Genomic DNA, 24959 nt, shown 5'->3' on the forward strand with positions numbered 1-24959 from the left:
AAACAATTCCTATGTTTGTTTGATTTCACGAAAATGTACTTCTAAGTGTCACTGAACTCTTAATTCATTTCAAGTGCTTTTAGTGAAATCAGTAGGACTACTTAAAGCTGAATTCAATTTCTGAAACAACAGACCAAGAACATGTTAAATTATGGCCTATCTTAAGGCTATCTAGCTGTTCTAAAAACTCTAAGAAACATAACTATAAAAAGGCACAAATACCAAGGAAGAAAGGAGTTCCTCCAGACATCAAAAAGGGGAAGAAAATTCAATGGAATATTTTCACTAGAATTTTTTCACTCGATTCTTTTCAAATAATATATATTTGTGAAACACCCAAGATCTGCTACATGTACAAACATACAGTGACTTTTTACCTGAAAATTTTGCCATTTTAATATATGAGGATGAAAAGTACTCACATTATATTCACAAAAATTTGTGTCACCATTTTTTACACCTTTTTCCCCTCTCTAATTCTGTCTGGATTTTTAAAAGTTTCTTATTTTTTTTAATTGCTGCAGATCAAGTTTCTCATTCTATTACTATTTCTGGACTTTACAAAACAAAGAGAAAAACATGAAAGAACAAGATTGCATTCTTCTGAGGGCAGACAAGTAATATCATAGAAGAACAGAAATGGGACATAAAGAAGACAGTATATAACAGGGGAAAAAGAAACACTGAAACAGACAAAGAAGGAAAAGGCAAACAAAGAATAACGCAAAGAAGAAAAAACATCGTAAGTTTAAAATGCAAGCAAAGGCTTTGAAATGTGCCTTGAAATGTATTTCCAATATCAGACATCGCAGCATTGTCTGGCATTACACTTGCCCAGTAGCACCAAACACTCCAATTTTTTTGTAAAAAGTAAAATGTTTAGCATTCTGTAATTATTTTCAAGTTGATATTGTGAACAGAAAGGAGAAACTGATGGAATGCTAAAAGAAGATTTTTGATAGAAGGGGTTATGGGGAAAGTAGTAAAAAGAATGCAGAGACAAAAGATACTGTAAGACCAAAAATACCGTAAGGAAAAAAATTAGAAAGCTAAATATATCTATGGGATAGAAAAAAAAAAATAACCCTCCCCCCAAAAGAACAAACTCATGTTTTTTAACATCAAAGTCACAACTGACAGCTCTGCTATTAGCTAAACAAGGGCTTATTCTTTAAAGCTGCCGTGTTTGTGAACATCTAGCTTTGCCGATATAATAGCAATTTTTCCCCACTCCAAACAGGAGGCATGAAGCAAACTTGTTATAAAATAGAGCTTCCTCCTATTTCCCATTGTATTTCCAGGTTCTGTTCAACTTCCATCTCTTTGGGTGGGGTTTGGGGAGGAAAGTCTTCTATGTCTCGTAGAATATAAAGTACACTAGTGGCAAACAGGACTGAAAACTTTACACTTTCCAACCAGCTCCTCCAATTCATTACACATGAATACACTTTATATATATTTATTTATATCAAAAAAACTATACAAAAATGGTTTCCAGATAGTTCAGTTCATTGCTCCTACCTGAGACCCTGCTAGTTGATGAGGCAAAGCTGCAATCAGTTTGTAGATCCCCCTCACTTTCAGAGAGAGACAACAGGTGAAGAAGGCTAGGTCTCTCTGGTTCGCTGTCCACATCAGTACTGCTATCACATACCTGCGTTTTGTAAATAAGTCATTATATTATCTACTGTTAGTTACTGTCTCAATCTGAAGAAACCAAATAATGCATGATAGACGCAGGATCAACAGTAAATGAAGTTTAAACCAAAACTGTTCACATTTTTACTTTGTCTATGAAACACCAGTACATAAAGAAACAGTACATTAAAAAAGTATTTTAAAAGGATTTCTCAAGCTAAGAAGATTTCTAGTAATTACATTACATTTCAATCTGCTACAATGATCAGAAAGTTGGCAATACATAGAATCAAAGCTTGATGAAATAAGTAACTTCAAGAGAGCAGGCAGGAAAGGATGGTAGCTGATGATGCATTTTGTATTGTGATTTCTGCTCTATCTACTGACTATCTATGCCAAGATAAAGCAATATTTTTAAACAAGCAGTTTTCCATACTCAGAGAATTATTTGTCTCTTGAAATGGAAAAAACCCAAAACAACAAAATGGACATGTGGAACCCTGTTTAGAAGACATCCTTCATACTGAAGTGACATTAACACAAGCTAGATATGTAGCTTGAACAAAGGCGGCTTCCGTTGTTGCTTTTTAAAAAGGTACCCAACATCTCATGGGATTTGAGCTTTTCACCTACTGATAATGCTTTGACAGTTTCCCCAGCTGGCCTGTTGCAGTATGCCTGTTTGCTCTTCTGAAGATAACGCCTCCAAAAATTGCACAGAATTTCATCCTGATAAATACAAATGGACAGTGATTAGTGCAAAGTTTACAAAATCATTAATTGGTGAGAGAACAGTCTGTAATTTCTAACTCAGGAATCTGAATAATGTTCCAGCTCTAATTTTATTAACTGTGATTTATAAACTATGTTTTAAAATTACGAGAGAAACTAAGTTTGTTTTCATATGCTCAATGTTTTTAAACAGGGAGTTGTTCAATTCACTTTAAAAATTACAATCTTTTTACATAACACTCCCATTACACACTCAGCGTGTAGAACTCACACTGACATCTACATACCTTCATTTGTGGACATACTCCTAATGCTTCCAAAGCTTCAGCTTGTTTCTTGAGCACAAGCTGAAAGCCTTCACAAACATACCATTCACAGCCTCCATCTAAGTAAAAAAAAAAAAAAAAGCATGGTTTTTTTGTTTGTACTGTTTGGGAGTTTTTTTTAACCTTATGCACACTTATTTCCACTTAATGTTCTGTTCTCTTGGTATCAGGACAGAGACATGTCTCTCTATTAAATAATTTCAGATCCTAGAGCATAGACCAGCTACACTGAATACTCCATTAACTTCCATTTATTCACAGCCTTAATCAAGAAGAAAAGCTACTGAACAAGCACTGTTCTCCACACATTTCCCAAGAGTAACATATTACACTATAATTTCTAGTGTGGCAATCGAGTGGAGAGTTAAGTGACCAGTTTTAAAATAACTGAGAACCTGTCATTAAAAAATGAAATACAATCATTTCTTTCTCATCCCCGGCACAGAAAACTGGAACACATTACGGTGGCGAGTCAGGCAAAAAACAACCAATATCACCACGTTCTTTACCATTCTCTCCCACAGAATCATACAAATGAAAGAAACTTTCTCAGATATTCAGAGCTTCTAGCAAATCCCAGCACAACATGAATTTCATAAGGAATGGGCCTTCTCCAATCAATTCATTATTCCCTCAAACTGCGTAACATTTACTTTTCACCTTTACCTCTCTATATTTACAATTCCTTTTCTACAGGCTTTTGGTCTTCGAAATTTTCCCTTCATTTCTCAATTTCCTTTTCATTCCCTCCACACCTGTTCTTCATTATTTTTCCTTCCAATCACACCTTGCATCTCACCATCTTAGAAGTTATCTGCCCAAAGCTTCTGCCCTGCTTTAATGATGTTGGCTTTAACTGTTAACCACAGATACAGCTTACTCCTATAAATGCATGAAAATAAGCTGCCATAGTATAACGTAACTGCGCTCACAGAAAGGACTGTATGAAGCTAAGGATTTCTTTCTTAGGAAGCCTGGGGGATGGCTAATGACCTTCCTAACAGGAGAAATAAAAAGCACGAAGTGGTACACAGCTGAGACTTTAGGAGCAACACAGGATAAAGACAAGTGGAGGTGTTAAGGTTGTTGCCCTTTTCACTCCTCCCTTCACTTCCCCACAACTGTTCTTTTCAAAGGAATGTAGTAACCCACTGCCACCGCACTAGAGCGAAGATAGGTCAGCGTACCAGAGACAAAGATAATCCCATTGCTTCATTTAGCATTGTAATGCATTTTTGCTTTTTGAAAGTGACCACAACAGTAAAACATCTATCCAGCCATCACAGTACACATACATAGCTCCAGCAGCAGCCTTACCATAACATCCTTACAGCATATATCATCATACACAATGACTACTATTCTTTTGAATCATGAAATTAAAAGTACAGAAGTGACTCTGGATGAAAGATGTAATATTGGTTTAGCTATTGTAACTGCATGAAATCTCTTCCATGTAGGTTTGTGTGTAGGTTACAGTGCCAAGTACCTGCAAGCCAGATTGACATTCTAAGAGCTGGGTCACCGTCGCATCTCACTTACGAAGACAGACAACTTTTCTGGTTTTGTGATAGCCATCACAAGGAAGGAACAAAGGGATCACCACATCTGAATGCATGCCACCAGTATCTTCAGTGAGTATTGGCTTCCACAAATCAAAGTGGCAGTAACACATAGTTCAATGCAAAAAAACCCACCACCAGGCTCACAGAGGTCACCTGTGGCTCAGGAAGTCACCAAAGGTGACCACCCAAGGTACTGACAGCATTTGAGGGGTATATTTTGTTTCTGTTCTTACAGTCTTTCCTAGCTATCTGCTTTTGGCCACTGTCAAAGACATAATGGGCTAGGTGAACCATGACTGAACAGTCATTCTTATGCAAAACACAGAAGGAAACTCATACATACCAGTTTTTTCCTGCTTTCTTAAACCTTTGGAGATTGTCTGGATTCTTGTATTAGAAATAAAATCAGTGTTTACAACTTCTCTAGTTCTCTGCAAAACAGGAATATATCTTAGCAAGGAAAAAAGCCAGGCCTAGCTTGCATAGATTGTCCCATCATAAAACATAATGGAGGAACTTGTTCAAATTTCCTAAACTAAAGGGAGACGGAACGTTCTGAACTTTTAATTCAGAAATTGCAAAAATAGAAGATTACTATCCTGGACATACAGGTGATATGCATCAAGGTTTGCCTACATTGGTACTGTATTGAAGTGCAGCAGTACCCAAGCAATACCTCTAAGGCATCTAGGCAGCATGCCGGCACTACAGCTACAGCAACACAGCATCTTAAAATGGCTCATTTTAAATTTTGTGATTTCAAGGAACATTAGTATTAAACAGTCTCAAGTAAAGCTTGAGACTGCCTTTAACTCCTTTAACTCCTAATGCCAATAAAAAAACAAGAAACAATCAAAATAAACCTTTTCCAAGGCCAGTAGCTTAGCTTTTTACCTCGGTAACGTTGTGGCAAGATCTGCAATAAAATCTGCCTCCATCAGTGAGACCCCAGTTCACTTCTGAACATTGGGCACAGCGTTCATTAAAATCTCTCTAAAAGGGAAAAAAAAACCAAACAACAAAAACAATGTTTCACATGTGTTCAAGTAAAACAAATGGCACTACCGCTAGGCTACTGGACAGCTTTTGAGATTATTCATAGGGGAGAATATTTATGCCCTTTATGTTAGCTGTGGCTGATAACAAGTAATCATAGCATTTGCTATCAGTCATAGACAACTATGAACAAATATTTTTAGCTGGCAAGCATCAGCTCTTGTGTTTGTGAACATTAGTATATGGGGAATAATAATCGACATCTAGCACACATGACATGGCTTGGAAAAAACCACCCATCAAAAATGGAAGCAGAGACAAAAAGCAGAGAGCAGGAGATGAAAATAAAAATAAATTTCTAGAACTGTGAAGAAACATATGTAGTGGAAGAAAGCCTGCACAAGCCGGTGAACAGACGTGCCGGGAGAAAGGGAGACTTCCCGGAGAAACCGGAGGAGGAAGGAGAAAAGAGAGGAAACAACAGACTTTTAAAAAGTGTTTTTCAGAAGCACCCCACACGAGCGTGCTGGGGACGGGCAGCTCCCTTCGGCCGGGGAAGACGGCTGGGGCACACCCGCGGCCCCTCACCGGCCCCCGGCCGGGACAGAGCACCCGCCCCCGCCAGCTGCCAAACACCGACCCCGCGGCTGCCGCGCTGAGGGGTCCGCACAGGGCCTCGCCCGCCGCCTCCAGGCGCCGGCCGTGCCCGGCGGGCGGGGCAGGGCCGGGCCGGGCCGGGGCAGGCAGCGCCCAGCGGCGCCTCCGCTCTCCCGCCGGACCCCCCCACCCCACAGCCCGCAGCCGCTGAACGCCCGGCGGGGAAGCGCCTCCCACGCGGCCGCAGCCGCTGCGCTCCGCCAGCTCCCTCCGGCCCAGCGAAACCAGCCGCCCCCACCGTTCCCTGCGCCGCGGAGCCGCCCGGCCCCCACCGTGGCCTCCTCGTCCATGCCGGCTGCTGCCCCGGGGCCCACACCATGGCAACCGCGCCGAGCGTCGGCACTGCGGGCCGGCCTGGAAACGCCAGCCCTGGCACTTGCGTTCCGGGCCCGCCGCGGGCCTGGGCACCCCCGACCCGGCTGCCTTTGTCGAGCCTCTCCCCGGCTGGGGGACCGCCACCTCCCGCCCTACCGGCTGCTCCGGGCGCCCCTGGGTCCCGCCCCGTCCCCCCATCTCCCCTGGCCGGAGAGCTTTTGGCGGAGCGGCTGGAAGGCGCTGAGGGACCCCTGCGCTCCGGCGCCGCTTGGGGTGGCGACAGGCCCACCGCGCTGGCCAGAGGGCCCGCGCGGGCCCCGGGAGGAGAGCAAGGCCCCGAAGGGGCACGGGGCCCTTCCCCTCTGAGGGGACATGGGCGCGTCCCCACTGAGGTGGCACGGGGTGCTTCACCTCTGAGGGGACGTGCGGCGCTTAACTGAGGGGACGTGGGTGCTTCACCTCTGAGGGGACGTGCGGCGCTTAACTGAGGGGACGTGGGTGCTTCCCCTCTGAGGGGACATGGGTGCTTCCCTTCTGAGGGGATGTGAGGCGCTTAACTGAGGGGACATGGGTGCTTCCCCTCTGAGGGGATGTGGGGCGCTTAACTGAGGGGACATGGGTGCTTCCCCTCTGAGGGGTCGTGGGGCGATTAACTGAGGGGACATGGGTGCTTCACCTCTGAGGGGACGTGGGGCGCTTAACTGAGGGACATGGGGGTGCTTCACTTCTGAGGGGACATGGGTGCTGCACCTGAGAGGGGACATTGAGCACTTCACTGAGGGGACATGGGTGCTTCTCCACAGCAGTGTCCCGGGGACCAGAGGGGATACACGTCCCTCCAGCCCCAGCCCACTGCCATGCCTCTGCATCCTCGCCCTTGCGTCGCCCTGGCCGGGTACGCACAGTGGGTGACCGCTGAGGCTGTGCCAAAGCTGTTGGAAGGGGGACTGCTACTGCCTGTACAAAAGGAGACCACAAGAACTCATTTAATGATGTAAAGTGTTTGGAGATCCTTGAATGAGGGAAACTATGATTTGAAATTCGCTTTCAATTAAAAAAAAAACCCCAAACCTCCAGATCTTGATGTAGGTCTCTAATTTCTTGCACGCTAATAATAATGTTTAAAGATGTCTAAACACTGAGATCTGTTATTGCAATGAATTTGCCCACAAAATTGGAGAACAGGTTTAGGCCCCTTAAAAAAAAAAAGGTCCACTAAGTGAAAGCATGGGAAAAAATTAAAGCTAAAATATACATAGAAAGAGGTGAGGCTGCCTTGACAGCTGTGGTTACATTGATGTTGTAGGATATGTACAGAGCTAGAGGGGAACTGTTGATGTTCAAGAAAAAAAGTTATTACTCATACCAACTGTGATCTTTTTTCAGTGTGGGATGAACATTTGTAACACCCATTAAAGAGAATTACGCATATAATTCCTGACATGTTAAAAAGGTGATTGTCAACCTCACAGAAATGTAGCTAATACTTTGATGAAACAGATCCTACTTGTGATTTTAATTTCCATGTTTTTTATTTGTGGAAATACTGTTCTGGGAAAGCAAAGCCATTTTGTGTGACGGAAAGAGTTTGATCTTTTTGTAATGAATTTCTAAGGTGAAATACTACCTTGAAAAAAATCAGGGTAGCTGTATCTGTGATAAAACAGGAAGAGTTGTGTTCCAGTTCAGAAGATAAGGCATTGCTCTTGCTGACAGCGATGCTCGTGTGTGACTCGACGCTGTGAGCAGGCAGTGGGCCTGCTCAGCGGATTTAACTAAATTGAAGAATTTGTTTAAATTAAGCGTGGAAGTGACTGCTTTGATGAGGCAGGACCTCAGAGTTAGGACTTCTGTTTTCTAATTACAGCTGGTCAAAAAAACTGTTAAAGAAAGCGTAATCACAGGACTCTGCCAATTTGTGAAAACAAGAAGACTTCATATTCGATGGCAGCAGTTGAAGATAAGCACGATAAGAAGAAAAGGGTGGGTGACTGCACGGGGTGCAATATTGGTGTAATTCTGGGCATGCCAGTGTAACGTGCCAGTGAAGTTTTTGAACAGGCAAGCACTTACTCTCTGCTTTTGGACAACCCACGCTGCTTTTCTGGGCTGCGTTTTCCATGCAGGTGAAACAGAAATATGAAAAGCTACCAAACTTCAGAAGAGAAGTTGTACAAAGACTAATACTGATATTACTAGTTACTTATTAGTATCCAGGCCCTATATAAATGCAAAGCTTCTATCAGTATTTCTTAAGACCATCAACTAATTAGTGCAGACTAGTAATCTAGTAGCGAAAAATCAAAGCATAATAGGGGTAGCAAGTCTTATATCTATTTCTTAAATATTTTTTTAAATGACATGTATAAAACCGGTTTTTCAGCATATAAAATTATGTGTAACCTTTGTCCCTAATTACAAGTTACCCAAGCATACTGATAGGGGTATGATAATTTCAAAGCCAGGAGACAGACTGTCTTCCTGCTTTGGCTCACTTTTCTAATTAAGATCATTATGCATAGTAGTCAGATTGATTCAAGGCTTAGATAAATAATACGTCCTGTTGTTTCCATTGATTTGAATTTTTAATGAACTGGGTTCCATTGCTGATATCACATTTCTGGCTCTTGACTGCAGACTTTTTACATGTGAAAACGTAAAAGCTACATATTGGACTGAAAGACATGTCCCTTGGCCTATCCTTCGGGATATTGCTCGTGAATTTGTGTTGGCTCTAGGATACGAACTTCTGTAGCAGAGATTCTCCCCAGAGTCTTTACCCGTTGTCAGACACCTACTACAAAGAATTAGAGCAGAAAGGCAACCTCAGCTGCTCTAAAGATTGTGCAGATCAACACAGGGCAGATCTACCAGATTCGAATTTATAGAAGATATACATAGTTATTAGCACCCACAATTTTATTTTTGCACCATCTCTCCATGGAAGAACTCATTTTAGCTCTGTTTAAAGACAGACAGAAAACAAAAGGGAAATTAGGAAAACAAGAAGCAGATGGCTTCACTCTAACTGATCTTTAAAAGAGACCACGCTATAGAAAGGGTCAAGGGGAAAAGCTGTGCCAAGCAGAAGTGTGGTGGAGGCAAAGGAGAGGCAGTTGTGCAAGAAGCCGGCAGCAGAAGGGACAAAGGTGGGAACAGCAGCGAAGCGTAGGGGTTGCAGCAAGCTCGTCAGGGGAGGATAACCAGGGAGGGGCTGAGCTCAGCGGAGCTTTGAAGGAAGCGACAAGAAGAATGAATTTAACGTTACGGCTTAGACACACCCTTGCAATAGTTAGTGTTTATTATATAGCTGCAGCTCTCAAATTTTATTTTTTGAATCAATTTCTAGCCCTGCTGTGGAAAACCTGAAAATATGACCTCAAACATCCAAAAAACTAGAAAGCAGATAACTTTTTTTCCCAAAGTTTGCTCGGGTTTTCTTAAGCTGTTCTTAGGATGTGAGCAGCATGAAGTTGAATTTTTCAGTGGATGCTTTACCAAAAGCAGCAATACTGCACCCAGGAGGGAGGGCAGACTTATCCAGCCTTATGCACCAAGTACGAGGTTTGCGCCATCAGCTTGTGCTTTGCACATATGCTGCAGCCCAGCTCATCTCACAGAGGTACGTTGCGATGCCACAGTCTCAGTCCAGTTTCACATGTGACTCTCCATGCCACAGAGAGCTGGCGATCATCTGCGATCATCTAACCAGGGGTGTTTGGAGACACAGACCACAGGGGAGGACCTCACGTTCAGATGAATTGCTCTAGGAGGTAAAATTCTTTGGGTTCAACCTCTTCATGTGATCTGAAGCCATGCCAACATGTGGTCAGCAACAAAGTGATTTGGGAGGTCTGGCTGGGGATGCTGAAGTCCTGGCTGGAGTCAAGTAAAGACCTCATTGTGGGTCCTCGCCTTCAAAGACAGGATCTCTTTCCTGAGGAGCACCTCCCTCTCTGTCCATACTAGCAGAGGTTGCACCCCTCAGTACCTGGTGACCATGTTAACCTGATCCTACAGAGATACAGAGTAGGGGAAGGACACTTCCAGGAGGGAGGGTGATCTTAGCAGCCACAAAGGAACAGAGTAGGTAGTGGGTGTTTGAATGTCCCATTTCACATCCTAGGCATGTATAATGCCTTTATTTTCTCCTTTTTCAGATTTTATTGAACAGCTAACATGAAACTTTCCTTAAAATTGTAATACTTTACTTTAATAGTGTCAGGCCTTGTCTAGTTTCCAGCTTTACTGAAAGAAAAATACACAGCATACTGAAGGGGATCTTTGGTTCCACTAGAGCCTTGTGTGTCCGTAGAGCCCTGAAGAGCGTTCTCGGCTCTGTTTAATCCACAAACGCAGTGGTATTTTTAAAGGAATCGAGAGCCACCTTGTGGAGCTGGCACTCACGAAGGGGCTCCGAATAATACTGCTGGGAACAGCTACTCACTGCTAGGAATTCAGATCCAACGGGATCCTGGAGATTGTTAATCTGGTAGACATGCACATGTCTGCGCATATTCAGTGAATGCACAGTACACAGCTCGTCTGCTGATTAAAACTGGGCAGCAAAGAAATATACTTGTGGGCAGTGGCAGGCAGGAATGTAAGGGTCACGGAAAAATGCAGAAAGCAGCAGAATCAAGGAAGCAAAGTAATGTACTCATTATGTCCTACATAGCCTTGGTGGGGGGGTGGTGGTGTTCACAGGGCGTTTTTCACCATATAGTTAATTAAGTCCTCTAAAGTGCTGATAAGTTTTGGAATCATTATGTGTAGATTTCTGTCACAGGCTTATTTTCTCCTGCAGTCATTCATTAACATGGAGAATTAGGATTACCAGAGCCCAAATACTGGCTCATGCTCCATAACCAGAGACATAGCAAAGATGGGATCACTGATGGACATAATCCATAACTGGAAGTATTCACTGGTCATTGTTCCTGCATAGAAGTAAAGAGTAGTCTTGGTTCTGGGGTTGCAATAGGAGCTATAAAACGGTTCTTTTACCATTTCTCTCCCATCATTTCTCATTATGAAGTCTGAGCTGCGTGTCAGTACCAAAACAAGAGGAGAGGTGTTTGATATTTTTCAGTACCTTAATGCAGCAGCAACTTTATATCTTCAGCATATATTGTCATTAGATGATGTCTTAAAAATGTATTTTATATAAGCACAAATTTTAAAAGTCTTTCTAAGTGGTTGACCTTAAATATCTAAAGAAGCTCACACAAAAAAAGAAGAGACTGTGATGCTGGAGTCATTCTCCATGTGCTAGCGAAGCCATTGCTGAGGTAAATGGCTGGTAATCTGCTGGTAATCAGTCTGGTTATTGGATCATGACACAACCAAGTCCAGAGCAGGACTTGAACACTAAGCAATCCTACATGCTTTTACCCATCTTCTAGTAAGCTAAGTTTCAGCTCCAGAAGCTTTTTTAATTAGTTACACACTAGCAGAGCTCTAAGTTAAATTAAATTTCAAAAAAGATACCGCTTTCAAAATCCTTCTTAGCCAAAACAGTCATTAATATCCCAAAGCATGCTACAAAGCAAATAGCAAGTCATTCTTTTTAGGTCAAGTCTTAACAAACAAGCCCAACATATCCTTTATGCTTAATAGCGTTTAGTTTACCCTTTTGTTCAAACATTGTTTTGGTAAACAGGAGATATCTATTGGTATCCTTAATGGTCGCTTCAGACTGGTTTAATTTTTCCCCCAGTAATTTAAATGTAACCACGTATAAAATGACATGTGTTAGTAGGAGAAAATTCAGAAGAAGACACAACAAGGCTATGGCAAGGAACCAACAACTTCTGGTTTCAAAAAATTGAAATCTCAAAAAAACCTGCACCTTTTCCTATCATACTTCATTCTATCATGCTTCCAAAAGGCCATCATGCATGATCTATAGAGCACTGGGAGCAGGTTTCCAATGTTTGTTCCAAAAAAACCATGATGGATGATTCCACACTGGCATACACAGAGGTGAAGGAGAGCCAAATGTAGAAGAAATAGAAATGAGCAGAATGCAAACCCCGGTTTTCAGAACATTCCCAAGCTTTGGACTCAAGGCTGCACTTCCCAAGTTGTCTCTGTCAAAAGGAGAACGCAGCAGCATTCAGGAGAATCCAGAAGAACCAGTAGGATCACCCTAGCCAGGATGCTGTACTCTTCAAAACCGACCTGCATGTTCAAGGTTACAAAGGATGTTTGATAAATGCCGTTCTAAACTACACATGGTTCTGGCAAAGTGAATGTTCTGTAAAGAAAATTAAACCAAGAATAATATTTAATATACCCTTAAAATAAAGAAAAAATTTCCCTTTCTCAATTTCTATTCCCCATCCCCAATACACATCTTTTATGATAGTTTTTATTATAAATACTTATGCAGGATTGTGGCGTTTAAAAGGAGAATTTAGAAACATATATTTTCTGATCTAACTACAACATTAAAAAAAATTGCAATTAAATTTGTAGGACCCCCTGCAGTTCATGAACTATTTTTTGAATGGGCTATAAAAAGTAGTTGTGATTGCTATTATAATAACAAAAATGAGAATATAGTAAAATAGAGGAATAGGTTTGCTTTGACTTACAATCTCATTTCCCCAATGGCTTTTGCCCCCTTTTCTCACCATCATTTTTCTGTCCTTTCTTTCTGAAGAAAAGACCTAGATAGCTTCACACCAGCGTGAATATATTGTGCCTCAGCAAGGTTCAGTGGTGTTTTGAGCTCACCTGTGCACTGGGGCATTTGTGGTGGTGGTGTTACTAAATAGGCCATAATGACAAGGGGACAGAGCCATGGTGGTTCCTTTTTGCCTCACCCCTACATAATATCCTTAAAATAACTTATTTCTGTGGATACACAGAAAGGTCGCAGAGGAAAGCTTTGCTCCTGCAGTGCTGAAGACTGCACACGTCTTTGGTTCAGGTATCAAGTGAGGACACCAAAAGCGTAGAAAGGCTCTGGCCAGGACTGAGGTGTACCTGAGACTCTGTGAGGACCTGTTTGAGTATAGCAAATTGAATTGTAGCTCTGTTTTATCAGTACAGTTCTAGCAAATTTTTGGCTTAAGAGGATGCATTTAGCGGTGACAAAGGGATCAAGCATTATAATTGGGAGAAAAATGCTGGAACGAATTTTTAAGAGTTTTTGTGCAATGAGGATGAGAAGAGGAAAGTTAGGAATGAGTCAAGCTTTTTTCAGCTTATTGATATGTTTCGTCTTAAGACTTTTTAGTTTTTAAACAATGTAGTCTCTACTTGAGGAGAGTGATTGAATTATAATTGAAAATTGTCCATTTGGTGACCTTTTACTACCATTAAAAGAACTCATTGTGTTCCTGCACTGGTTGTTTTCCTGGTTTTAAACATAAAGCTATGTGGTTGTTCATTAAAGTATAAGCTTCAAGATCCTATCCAAAGCCCATTAAAGACAGTGGAAAATTTTTCACTCATTTCAGTGGATTTTTGATCATGCCCTCTTGGACACTGACATGGGCTAGGTGTATGTATGCATACGGTGGCAATTATCACAGAATGCATTTAGCCTTAGCTCACCCTTGGGAAACAGATGTATCACTGTCACCACTTGCAGATGGATCTGTAGATCTGCACACCACGAGTTCTCTTAGTCAGATCAGCGCATAATCCTGCAGCACGTAATTCTGGAGCGATAGCTTACTATTGCATCAGGGATTTCTTTCCCCACAGTGTCTTTGATATTTATTTATTTATACCTTCTTTTCTATCGCTGGCACGTGAAGAACTTATAAGTAATTAATTTTCTTACAGCCCCCACTTCTTGGATCAGTCTGCACACAGAAAACGTTTCACGTTGGCTATAGAGCTTTAAAAAATAGTAATTCTCTTTCCCTATCCCTGCTGCCTACCTAAAGCACCTCTTCAAACGAGCTCTCCTCAGAAGAGGCTTTGAAACCGGGAAGGTGGGATGCAAATCCCCAACACATGGTGTGCTCTGGGAATCCCACCCTCGCCCCGAGGAAAATCCAGCACATACCTGTGTAATAAAGTCACCTTCGCTTAGTGGTCTGATCACACTCTGAAGGTAGCGTGTGAAATCATGTGGCTTCACGGAGTAGGGATTTGGGGCGTGATTTTACTCAGGGATTTTTTTCGATGGTAGCCAAATAGATGCTTGCTTTCTCACATGAATATAATGTGCGGTAAAATGGCCACGTGCCCAAATTACTGATGCCTTCATAATCTTTATTCCATTTCTTCTTTTTAGCCACGCACATAAGACACTATGCGTGAATTCAAGAGTATACTCAAGACAGGGAAGGGATGATTTACTGATTTAAAAATTCTAATGTACTCTAAGTATCCTTCACAATCGTCGGAAAGGAAGAAAAAGAAGGTCTGAAAGTCAGACCAAGAATCTTATTTTCATCTTATCCCTGTCCATATGACAAGGGCAAGCAAACCCAAACAAAGGCATAAACAGCATACACCCATCCCCAGAATTGCTCACACCATTTAGGCAATTTAGAGCAGTAAACAAAGATAAGCGATCTGCATAGAAGCAGCTTTAGGTGACCACAAATGGATACCGCTGTTTAATTCAACCCTCTCTCACCTAAACAAGTTTGTTTTCTCAGCGGTGTTTATTTGTACTAGGGAGTGCTAGGGAAAAAATTCCATCCTCCTCCGGATTATCTGCTCCAATGTTGTGAAAATTCAGTATTTCCCCAGCCTTGAGAATATATTCCTCCTACAGGCACGCTCTGTATTTTGTGGTCTTGCCAACATTTGTTGGTTCGTTCATTTTTTCCCTGTAACTGACAGCATTTTGCTGGGACTGGAGCTGGTCTCCTAAATGGGAGAAGCCCTACAAAGTTCAGTCCGGAAGGGAAGCCCCATCTGATCAGCATTTCTGTCTCAAGAGGCAGGGAAGGGGGGAAAGGAGAGAGAAGGCAGAAGTAGATGTGCGAAGGTTTGAAAAAATAAATTGGGGGATGGTGGCAGGGGAATGTTTTTCCCCTTTTTCTGATGCTGAAAAACGGAAATGTTGAGGGAAAACTCAAGAAAAACTTCTATGATGTGAAATATTTTTTAAAAATCCACAATGAAATAATTGCTAGGCTAAAAAGCTGAAAATTACATACACTTCAAGTTGTCAAAATGTTTTTCTGTAGCTCATACACATTTCAATCTTTTCCACTTTCCTGTGAAAACCTACGCGATTAGACTATTGCTATTAGGCAACGACACATCCCTTGTGATGCTGCTGGCCTGGATACTGGAGGCCACGTTACTCTCAGTCCTTACTGAGCCGTAACTTGGTTAAACTTTCAGTACGAGAATTCAGTAGGAAGAGCCCATCCGTTCCAGATTGCCCTCATCTGTCTTCCTTCTTGCCTTTCTGTGCAACACAGACCTGGGAAGGTGGAATAAGGAGCCTGCGGTGTTTTCCCCTCTGTCTGAAGTTTCAGGGACTCCCTGAGTAGGCAGAGGAGAGCACCTGGGGCTGGATGGGTGTGCGGAGGAGGGCTGGCGTATGGGCCGGGAATGGAAAGGGGAAACAGACGTAGGATGAGAACTTCTGCCTCAGGGACTACGTTCCAGAAATGTGGGGGATACCACAGTTCTCCCCTATCTACACACAAGGACAAGAAAGTCTTGGAAATATCAAAAGACAGATCAAAATCCACAACTTCTTCTCCAGAGAATCTGGGGCTAGTTGCCTGATACTTAGGGCCTGGTGTATGAGCTTTGAACTTTCGGGGTGACGGTCGTTGAGGTATCTCAAGCTTTGGCAAGGTAGCAAGAAATTGCCTATATTTGCCTCTCTATTGCACCCCAGTGCATTCTTTCGCCTGGCAAACAAAAGGTCTGCACATACAAGGCGAATACATGAAATTGTTGCAGAATTAACATCTGAAGTGAAAATCTGTCCACTTTCCACCCTTATTCATTCACAAACCCATGAGAAAAAACAACACATGGTTTATTAGTTAACTTCGTGATTTCTAAACTTGCAGGAAGGTTCTTTCAACAAGATTATATAATAAAGTATGTTAAAATAATCCATTCACAAAGCAAGTCTGAAATAACTTTGAAGCACAGGCTGACAACAATATAAAGTACTCGTATGTGACCCTTCGCTTCAAAAGAGTTAAGAAGGTGCTGGCAAAGGCACAGAGATTATCTCCACCCACACAGGAAAACATACATGGCTGAGTAGCTCTGTAGCAGCACACAGGGAAACAAAACAGTCTAGCCCAGAATTATCCTTGTGAAGGAAAAAGTGCATTCTGCTGGGTAGCAGAGAGTTTCCAACCTGGCAAACAGTTCAGAGACCTGCAGTCAGGTCTGAATGCTCCATCCTTGCGTCTCCATCACTCTTTGGATAGGGTGTAACCATCGAGAGAAAGAACAGCTAAAACATATACACGTTCTGGCTATAAAAAAAGATGGAAAACATGATCCAGGTTTTTACATTTCCCCTGATGTTGACAGTCTGGGTGTCCCACGCAGATGCTGATCAGCTGCTGCAGAGCAGACACCAGCATCTGGGGAGATGGTGCTGGGGTGTGCCGGGCTGGCAGAGCTGTGATGTTGCTGCTCCCTGGGTTTGCAAGGCGCTTTCCAGGCAAATGCTGTTATGCACTCCTTGCTCCAAAGACTTCATCATTAAGAAAGCTAAAGTAATACGTGAGGAGACTGAGGAGAAGCAAAATTAACTATTTATATGTATATGTGTATTTAATATGTAGCTGCAATTCTCACAGCTCTCCACTCAACCATCGCTTTCTGGGAATGTCTTGTATTAAGAAGCAGGGCTTGAGGAGGGATTAATGCACAGCTTAAATATTCTCCAGGCCTAACTCACAAAAGTAGCATGAAGAACCTTGCCACTAGAAGCAGAAAATGCAGAACATTTTTCTAAGTCTTCATCCGAGGCAAAAAGGTATCGAAAAATCCATGTTTGCTATTTCTTTTTGCAGCTGTCAGTTAATGAATCATTAATTGATTGTCACTGAACCCCAGGGGCTGTCACTTTCTTTCTGTCTGGGATGCTTATCATCAGGAGAGCGTGAGGTTCATTAGGGATGTGGTTGCTCTGGTCAGTACACAGTGACTGGGCAGGAACCTGTCATTTGTGGCACGCATACACCAGGCTGGGTCCTCTTTTCCATCCACCTTCCCTGCCCTCCTCAGAGAAGGGTGTTCACTCCTTTTCTCTCTGGTTGCTCTTATCAGTGGCCTTTTAACCCCAAAGACACAAAGTGAAGCACCTGAACGAGACAATTTCTTAACTCTCAGGATTTTCACTATAGGACCCTTTGGAAACAGCTGACAACCCTTTGCAAAGTTTCCTATTTACTCTTATCTCTTGCCTCCTTTCCCAGGTATTGCTGCATGGAAAAGCCATCCATGGCTAAGAAGCAGTGGTGACAGCCACCAGCATCCCGGTGCTGGGGAAGACCTGGTGGAGTGCTCTGGTGTGGATGGCAGGAGGCTGCTGAGGCAGGAAACCATCTGGCCAGCTGCATTCAGGTGTCAAGTGGATTTAGGATCTCACTGATATGGCTCCATCCAAATTCACTTCTGCTTGGGTTCCTGCGGTGTAGGCTCTTGGTGTCACCAATAGCACCCTCACTCAGAAAGTGCACCTCAGTCCTCTCATTTCAGCTTATCAGGAGCTTCTATAATAAAGTCAGATTCCTAATTTCAATAATTTGGATCATATTTGGGTTAGATGCCTAAACTAGGCAGTGTGATAAACATGCCTTGCTCCCAAAGTGCTAAGAGCTGCTGAAATAATATACCCATATTTCCATAATTGCATGCCTTCATACTTATACTGAAGGGTGTATGATAGTTTAAAAAATAGTATATTTCTCAGTTCCATGTCTGAGAAGGTGGAAAAGATTTTCATATCTGTTCCCATTTCCTTTTCTAAGCACCCTTAATGCCGGCTAGAGGAGACCAGGGTTTTGTGGAGGTTTGCTGCAGCACACGGTATTGCTGCTGTAGCTCCCCGACTGCTCTCAAACTTTCCCCAAGGAAACCCCATTCTTCCCTTCCCATCCCCTACACTGGTAGTTTCTCTTCGCATATTACAGTTTCTAAAGCATCAGTATGGATACACACTGTACACTTGTAAACCACTTTTCAATACCTCTCAAGAAAAAAAACCTAGGAAGCTTTCTATGCTGTGACAGAAGTTTGGTTTGGCTGCTGTATTGCACCAAGGCTGGTGTCATTATGTTGCCTTGTTTAACACAGATTGCCTTCCAACAGTTTATACTTCTGCACATTTATATGCTTGATTGCCAAATTAGAAACAAGTAAACACGGTCAAACAAATGCAAACAACGCAAAGGAGTTTTCAGACTTCCAAATGTAGCCCTGGTTTACAGCAGTCGTGCAGCTGTGCCCAGCCCTGGAGCGGAGCTGCGAGGCTGGCTGTTGGCCATCGGCTGCTGCAGAGCCATCAATACAACTGGTGTTTTCTCGGTCCTTTATAAATAACAGCTATAGAAAGTTTTATAATGACATTCTTGAAGCAAAAGCTTAATAGAGATCAGAGGGCTTGCCTTAAAAAAAAAAAAAGAAAAAAGAAAAATAACTAATTCAGAGAATGGGAAGCAGTAAAGAAGTGTCTATGTCTGCACCTACTTCCAAGTTCAGTCCTAAAGCAAAATAAGATGCATAAATCATTCTTTCCATGCTGCAAAAAAGGTGCAGCCCCAGGACTAATAGCGGTGGTGGAACCTATGACTTCAGCATTTTAGCACTATGCAGAAACACACGTCCTGCTAAAATATGGACTGAGCCGTGTGCACACAACAGCTCCTGCAGTTACTGCTGGGCGTGGAGCTGCGTCATCTCGCGTGGATCCAGTCCGTAGACAAGCACCTTTGTGTTATGGTGAGACAGTGAATTAGATACAAAATCGTGGTGTCTCGTTAAGGCAAGATTCCAGCATCTCAGCTGGGGAATATCGGATGGTGGGCAGAAGTAGTGTTCGGAGAAGGTGCGTAAGGCTTGCATCAGGAGAGCTTCGGTTCTTCTCTTCGCAGCTTCCTTTGGTTGATTCGGGTGGTAAGGATGGCAAACAAACAAGACTGCTTGGAACAGGGAACAGTTCCTTTCCAGCTCTTGCCAAAGTCCTTTCCAGCATCTTAGCTGACTGGAATGGAAAAGGCCATGTCCTTCTTTCTGCTCGAGAGTCACCTCCTCAGAGAGAGCCCAGGACACTGCCTTTTGGGGGTTATTCTCAAAAGAGAACCTCTCCTGGAGATGGGACCTGCACCTGCAAGAGGGATGAAGGTTGAGGTCTCCTAACGCACTCCTCAATATAAAATGACACCATGTTACTTCCAAGCAATACAAATAAAGATGCTTATGGCATGTTGTTTTTAGAAATATACTTTTTCCATCTCAAATTGTACGCCTAAGAGATCACAAAGTACTAATGCATTCTTCAAAGCTTTTCCATAATAATTCTGCTTTTTAATCTGAGGCAGTTAAACCATCTAATAAACAAATTCTTGTACTTCCAATAAATGTGTGTATCTGGATGCCTTCCAGTAAAAAATCATGGAATCACATTAGTATCATACATTACATTATACAGGTTAATTTATCCTTAAATAGACCATTAAATATATATTGGTTTTAAATGACATCATTCATACCCACTGAAGTTCTGCTGATAAACCATATATAGCAGAAACAGCTGCATAAATATTTATTAATTGAGCCCCTAAGCAAATAGCTACAGTAATAAATCATTTGTCATGTGTCCAAATAATAAAATTGGGCTGAATACCTACCTGATGCAATGACACCATCTTCAAAACACTTTGATTAGCTCGTTGTCCTTAAATAATTTGTTACCTGCACTTGACAAAACATTTTAAAATTCTCTTGAGGCGTATGTACAGCTTTACATCCCAGTTCTGGAAAATCTTATAGCTTGTCCTTAACAAAGACCTTTCTGTAGGAATAAGGATTTCAAATTACGTTTTTCTAAGGGTTCACTTATTTCAGCTTTCTGGTATATAAATAGCTCAGGGGCCTACTGGAGTGCAGGTAGCTATCCCAATCATTGACGAATGAAGTATGAATGGAAATGTAATTCTCTACTGTCACCTTGATTTTTTTTCTTTATTTGAATCCCAATATTGTTTTCACACCAGTGTCCCATTAAACGTATCATTGATTTATCTGGATTGTACTACAGAGACTGACAGTAGATAATTCATCACACATTTTAAATACTGTGGGCTTGTATCTGCTGCTTCAATGCTGAGCTATAAGCAGCCACTGCTTTAATATATTTGGCTTCCCAGAGTTTTTATCAGTCCAGGATTTCCACTTCTTCTAATTTTATTTATTTGCTTTGCAAGTTTGGAAATGTTAGGATTTTTGACAGTTTCCAGTTTACACATAGTTTTCTTGAGGGGTCACGGTCGTTCTTGTAGGGAAAAAATCTTTTGCCAAGCGAGGTAGATTTGGAGGACTTCTTTCCAAGCAGGGCTCAAAGAGAGAGAAACAAAGGGTATTACTCTCACGAATGGCCAGAATTACAAACTGTTACTGTTTGAGCAGATTTAACAATCCCATTATCAATCTGGGAGCTCGGTGTGATTTAGCTGCCAGCGGGCACTGGGACAAAGCGTGCCCAGCATCCCGACAGCCAGCCCCGGGGGGTCCCTGGGGGAGGTTTGCTGGCGCAGTCCTGAACGCGGCTCTTCTCCTGGCCTGCGCCCGTCTCCCATATATATTCAGCCTCTGCTGACAGCTGGGTCCAGACGCGATAAATTGCACGGAGCAGAGAACTGCGCCGGCCGTGAGTCAGGTAGGGAGCTATGGGCTCCACAGCCTCCACATTTATTTCATATTTCTGAATTTACCGCTTGTAAAACTGCAGTGGAGGAGCCCAGCCAGAAAACTCTGGTCCACTAGCACTGATCTGGATTAACCCCCAATCAAGCCCTAAAGCCGGGCTTGCAGAGGCTGCTCTTTTGTATGTCTTCCAGGGATTTTTTTCTTTCTGGTCAACTTTCCCTGAACCCAGGAGGAGCAGAATTGCCTTAAATGCGTGGTATGATTGACTGCAGGAGCTGCCTCAGTGGCTGTGCTTTATTTTTCAATAATGCCATTCTCAAGGCTTCTTCTGGAATTTGGGTAGTTTATCTATCGAGCCAATGAATCGCTGCCTTTGCCAGCTATTTGTCATCTCTTGCTACCATTTGAAATATAAGAATACATTTTAGAGAGGGGGCTCATTTTATTTTTATTTTTGGCAGCTTGGTGAAGTCTTTTATTCCAGTAGCAACACGGAGTTGTGCTTGATATGTTACAGCTACCTCTAAGCTTTAAGACTGGGGATGTAAAGATGTTCTTGGCTCAGCGTACAGTACATATGGAAAACATAAATGGTCACAAAAGCTTCTTGATTTAAAAGGTGGGATTTATTTTCTTTTTCCTAAAGCTCTCTAATTTCCTGAATGTCATATATTTGCTGTGATGAGCCCTGCTTTGCTTCTTATTGCAATGGAGAAAGCCATGGCTGGGGATTGAAATTCTTAGGTCAATAAAGTGTTTTCATGGTGGGATTTGTCATAGCAGGTTGAATAGTGCAGCTTAAAGGTGAATATTCATTTATAGCTATGGAAAATAGATCCGTTTCTTTGCTCCAAAGCTTTATGCTTAGAACAACTAAAATTTTCCCTGGCTTTACACACCGTGCAATCCTGATAACTGTTCAGTCATTAATATTATTTTGGACAAGTTTTATGTATAGAAATAATTGTTTCATTTTATTTTTGTCCTTAGCACGTTGGCTCAGTACGATGGACAGGACTACATTTTCCTATGTGGATAATTCATGAACTCAGTGGCTTTCGTCCCCTTTTTTGACTGTGAAGCTTCTGAATATCTTGCCAAGAATTTCAGTGCTTACCTTACAAAACTCATGCCAGGATTCAACCGCTCGTGTAATCTGCAAGATCCTATCGGAAGTCATTGAGGCATGATGCTATTAAAGCCAGTTAGCAGATATATATGCCCGAACCTATAGCTGCCTGGCTTTTGCTGCAGTGCCCTTCCAATATGCTCTCACATTTGGGGAGTGTAAGTGACAAGGAAGGGGCTCCATTTTTTTCTGTCCCACCTGGCAGGTTCCACCTGAAACGATATGTCCTGAGACATGGAGGGGCTCTGACCTGGGGAACACAAAAAAGGAAAGGATCCTTGGCTTTTTTCAACGTTGCCAGGTCGAAAGAGATTTTTCAGAAGTCTGAGAGGCCTGGCCCGTATGGAAAAGAAAGAGCTCTTCCAAAAGTTCCTTTAAAAACCCTTAAAATGTAAAATATTAGGTAACCTAAGTATACGCTAATGGTCTCCTTCTCATTAACGCTCTTCTTGCATTATGTAATATATACAGGTCTAGCTGATGTGAAAAGGCACGGCCCACACAGGGTCTAACTAAACCGCTGAAGATGTGAGGATTTTAGTTGTTCTGAGAATCAAACCATTCTAAAAAATTTATGCAATCTTTTATAGCATATCTTTTAATCTGTAATCTTTAATGGTACAACTAAATCATCTACTAATATTCAGATTTTTCATAAAAACCCTCATGAAAAGTAAAATATAAATAAACAAAACATATATATACACCATAAAATGCTGCACTTTAGCCAAGAGCAATACCCTAGAAATGGTTTTTGTTTCTGTCTGTATATGCGTCAAGGTTAACAGTTGCCATGCAAGGTGGCTGTTTAAGAAACATGACTATAAAAAACTCCTCAAGTCTATGGAGGACAATATGTTTAGTGCACAAAAATAAATACTCATGTAAAATTGATTAGGAAAAAAATTAAAATAGGATAATTATAGTTATAAATCCACTGGAACAGTGGGATGTGAACAGCACGGTTTGATTAGATGATTTGCAAGTTGATTAGTGATCCTTATCTTTTCCTCCAGCATTTAATTGCCCCTGTTGGTCTTACTTGGCCTGATGAGTGATCGTAAGGCAGAATTCATCACCTAATCACGCAGGCAGGTGCTCGGAGAGAAAACCTTATCACCGCAGTGGAAATCCAAACTCTTCTCAAACCTCTCTTTACAAGGAATTTTCACCGTGCCAGGGGGATTTGATCCAGGATGACTTTATTTCCCAAGACTGTGGTGTACGCTGAACAGTTTTTCCATCTTCTCAGTCTAGTAGCTGTGGCTGACTTGCAGTCAGCAAATTATTGCTCTCCGTTGGAGGGTACTGGGGGTTCGCTCCTTATGCATAAACCTACTCCTGGAAACTAAGTTTTTTGTGCAGTAGTGCCCAGACCTTTCCTCTGGTAGCTCCCGAATCTTTGCTGGTGGCAGAGAAGGGTGATGCACCCCACTTTTTCCTGCAACGTGAACTGACCTCCCAGCACCCAGTGGGCCCTATTGCATGGGGAAGAGGAAGGCTGGTGGCACCCCCGTTTTGCATCCTCTTTCCCTTGGTTTTCTTGGGAAAAAGCAAGAAACCAAGGGAAAGAGGATGCAAAATAAAGAACCTCTTTTTTCGTACTCTGGAGTTATTTTCACCCTCTTCTGTCAACAGAAATGACCCTAATGGCAAGGGGAGTCACTGTTTCCATACCTGAGCATGAACCGTGAAGACCTGTACAGCATGAAGACCTGTACAGCGTGCATACGTGTGTGTGTTTACACTCACTTCTAACGTGCAGATGGATAACTCCTGCTAATCACAGGCAGGCACAGGAAAATAATATTTCACTTAAGCTTTCTAACTGAACATAGGAACTACAGCCACACAGTCCAGAGCTGGGTGATGCTGCCGAAACACACTTTGTCTCCTGGCAACAGCTTGGGCTTGGGTGACAAATACACAGAGAAGAAAAATAAAACAAAACTGAGAGCAGAAAGAGAGAGTTTTGCTGGAATTTTGTGTTGGTGTTATACACACATCTGAGGGGAAAATTCAAACGTCAACAAAATAGCAAATAGCAAATTTAGGCTTTACTCCAGCCATCAATAATGTCCAGCAGTTATTGGTAAGTCACCGCCTTGTGACTTGTTGTATCTCTGCATGTTAGCTCAGAGGCAGGATGATCCCTGCAGAGACAACTGCCTGGGACGTATTTGAGAGCATCTGTGCTGAGTCCCCGACCCCCCTCCTTGGACTTCCAGCAATCCAGCGATCAATAGGGGTCACTGATTGCACAAAAATGTGGCCCCAAACTTGGGACTTCTGGCGATGTAACTCTGTTTGCGGAACGTTCGGCAGCTGTTCATGGCATGAATCAGTGCAATCATGCTTACCTAGTAAGCGCTGTTGTAGGAAGGCCTCCACCCACAGCAACGCTTTGCTGGGGCTGAGCTCACCGCCACCACCAGTTTCAAAAGGCAGACTGCAAAAGCGGTTCAAAGACAGGGTTGAGACGCTTGGTCCTTTCAAAAATAATTGAAACTTTAGGTGTCTGACTTTTATAGCCTTGCTTACCTCCCATGAACTTCTTCAAGCAAAAGTCAGCAGCATCACACAGGACAAAATACAGCATAAAGCAGGGCTTTCATGCAAAATATTTCTCAGGGAGGTTCATCTAGCCTAACTATAGACATGGAAACTTTGTTGTCTAAGTTTAGGGTAAGTCTCATACACAGGTCAATTCAATCAGCTCATTTTAAAATAGGAAGTCATGGTGTCCTGTTTCTTTCCACTGACTATAAA

At 42.4% G+C, this 24959-nt stretch overlaps 1 protein-coding gene across 4 annotated transcripts in view; it reads right to left on the reverse strand.

Annotated features, from left to right (window-relative positions):
• The window catches only part of TAF1B (TATA-box binding protein associated factor, RNA polymerase I subunit B), a 54688-nt gene extending 47160 nt beyond the window's left edge, over nucleotides 1–7528 (reverse strand). The window contains exons 1-6 of one of the 4 annotated variants that reach the window (XM_075145069.1): nucleotides 6153–7527; nucleotides 5156–5254; nucleotides 4605–4692; nucleotides 2658–2755; nucleotides 2272–2367; nucleotides 1522–1654 (exon numbers count right to left, since the gene is read on the reverse strand). In XM_075145069.1, the coding sequence (XP_075001170.1) occupies nucleotides 1522–1654; nucleotides 2272–2367; nucleotides 2658–2755; nucleotides 4605–4692; nucleotides 5156–5254; nucleotides 6153–6233 (595 nt within the window). In that variant the 5' untranslated portion in view covers nucleotides 6234–7527. Of the gene's footprint in view, nucleotides 1–1521; nucleotides 1655–2271; nucleotides 2368–2657; nucleotides 2756–4185; nucleotides 4363–4604; nucleotides 4693–5155; nucleotides 5255–6152 lie in introns of those variants that run through there. The other 3 variants (XM_075145067.1, XM_075145068.1, XM_075145070.1) reach the window with 3 other exon arrangements.
• Between the last annotated feature and the right edge of the window lie 17431 nt (nucleotides 7529–24959).

This window comes from Calonectris borealis, chromosome 3 (genome assembly GCF_964195595.1).
Source record: "Calonectris borealis chromosome 3, bCalBor7.hap1.2, whole genome shotgun sequence".
Taxonomy (NCBI): domain Eukaryota; kingdom Metazoa; phylum Chordata; class Aves; order Procellariiformes; family Procellariidae; genus Calonectris; species Calonectris borealis.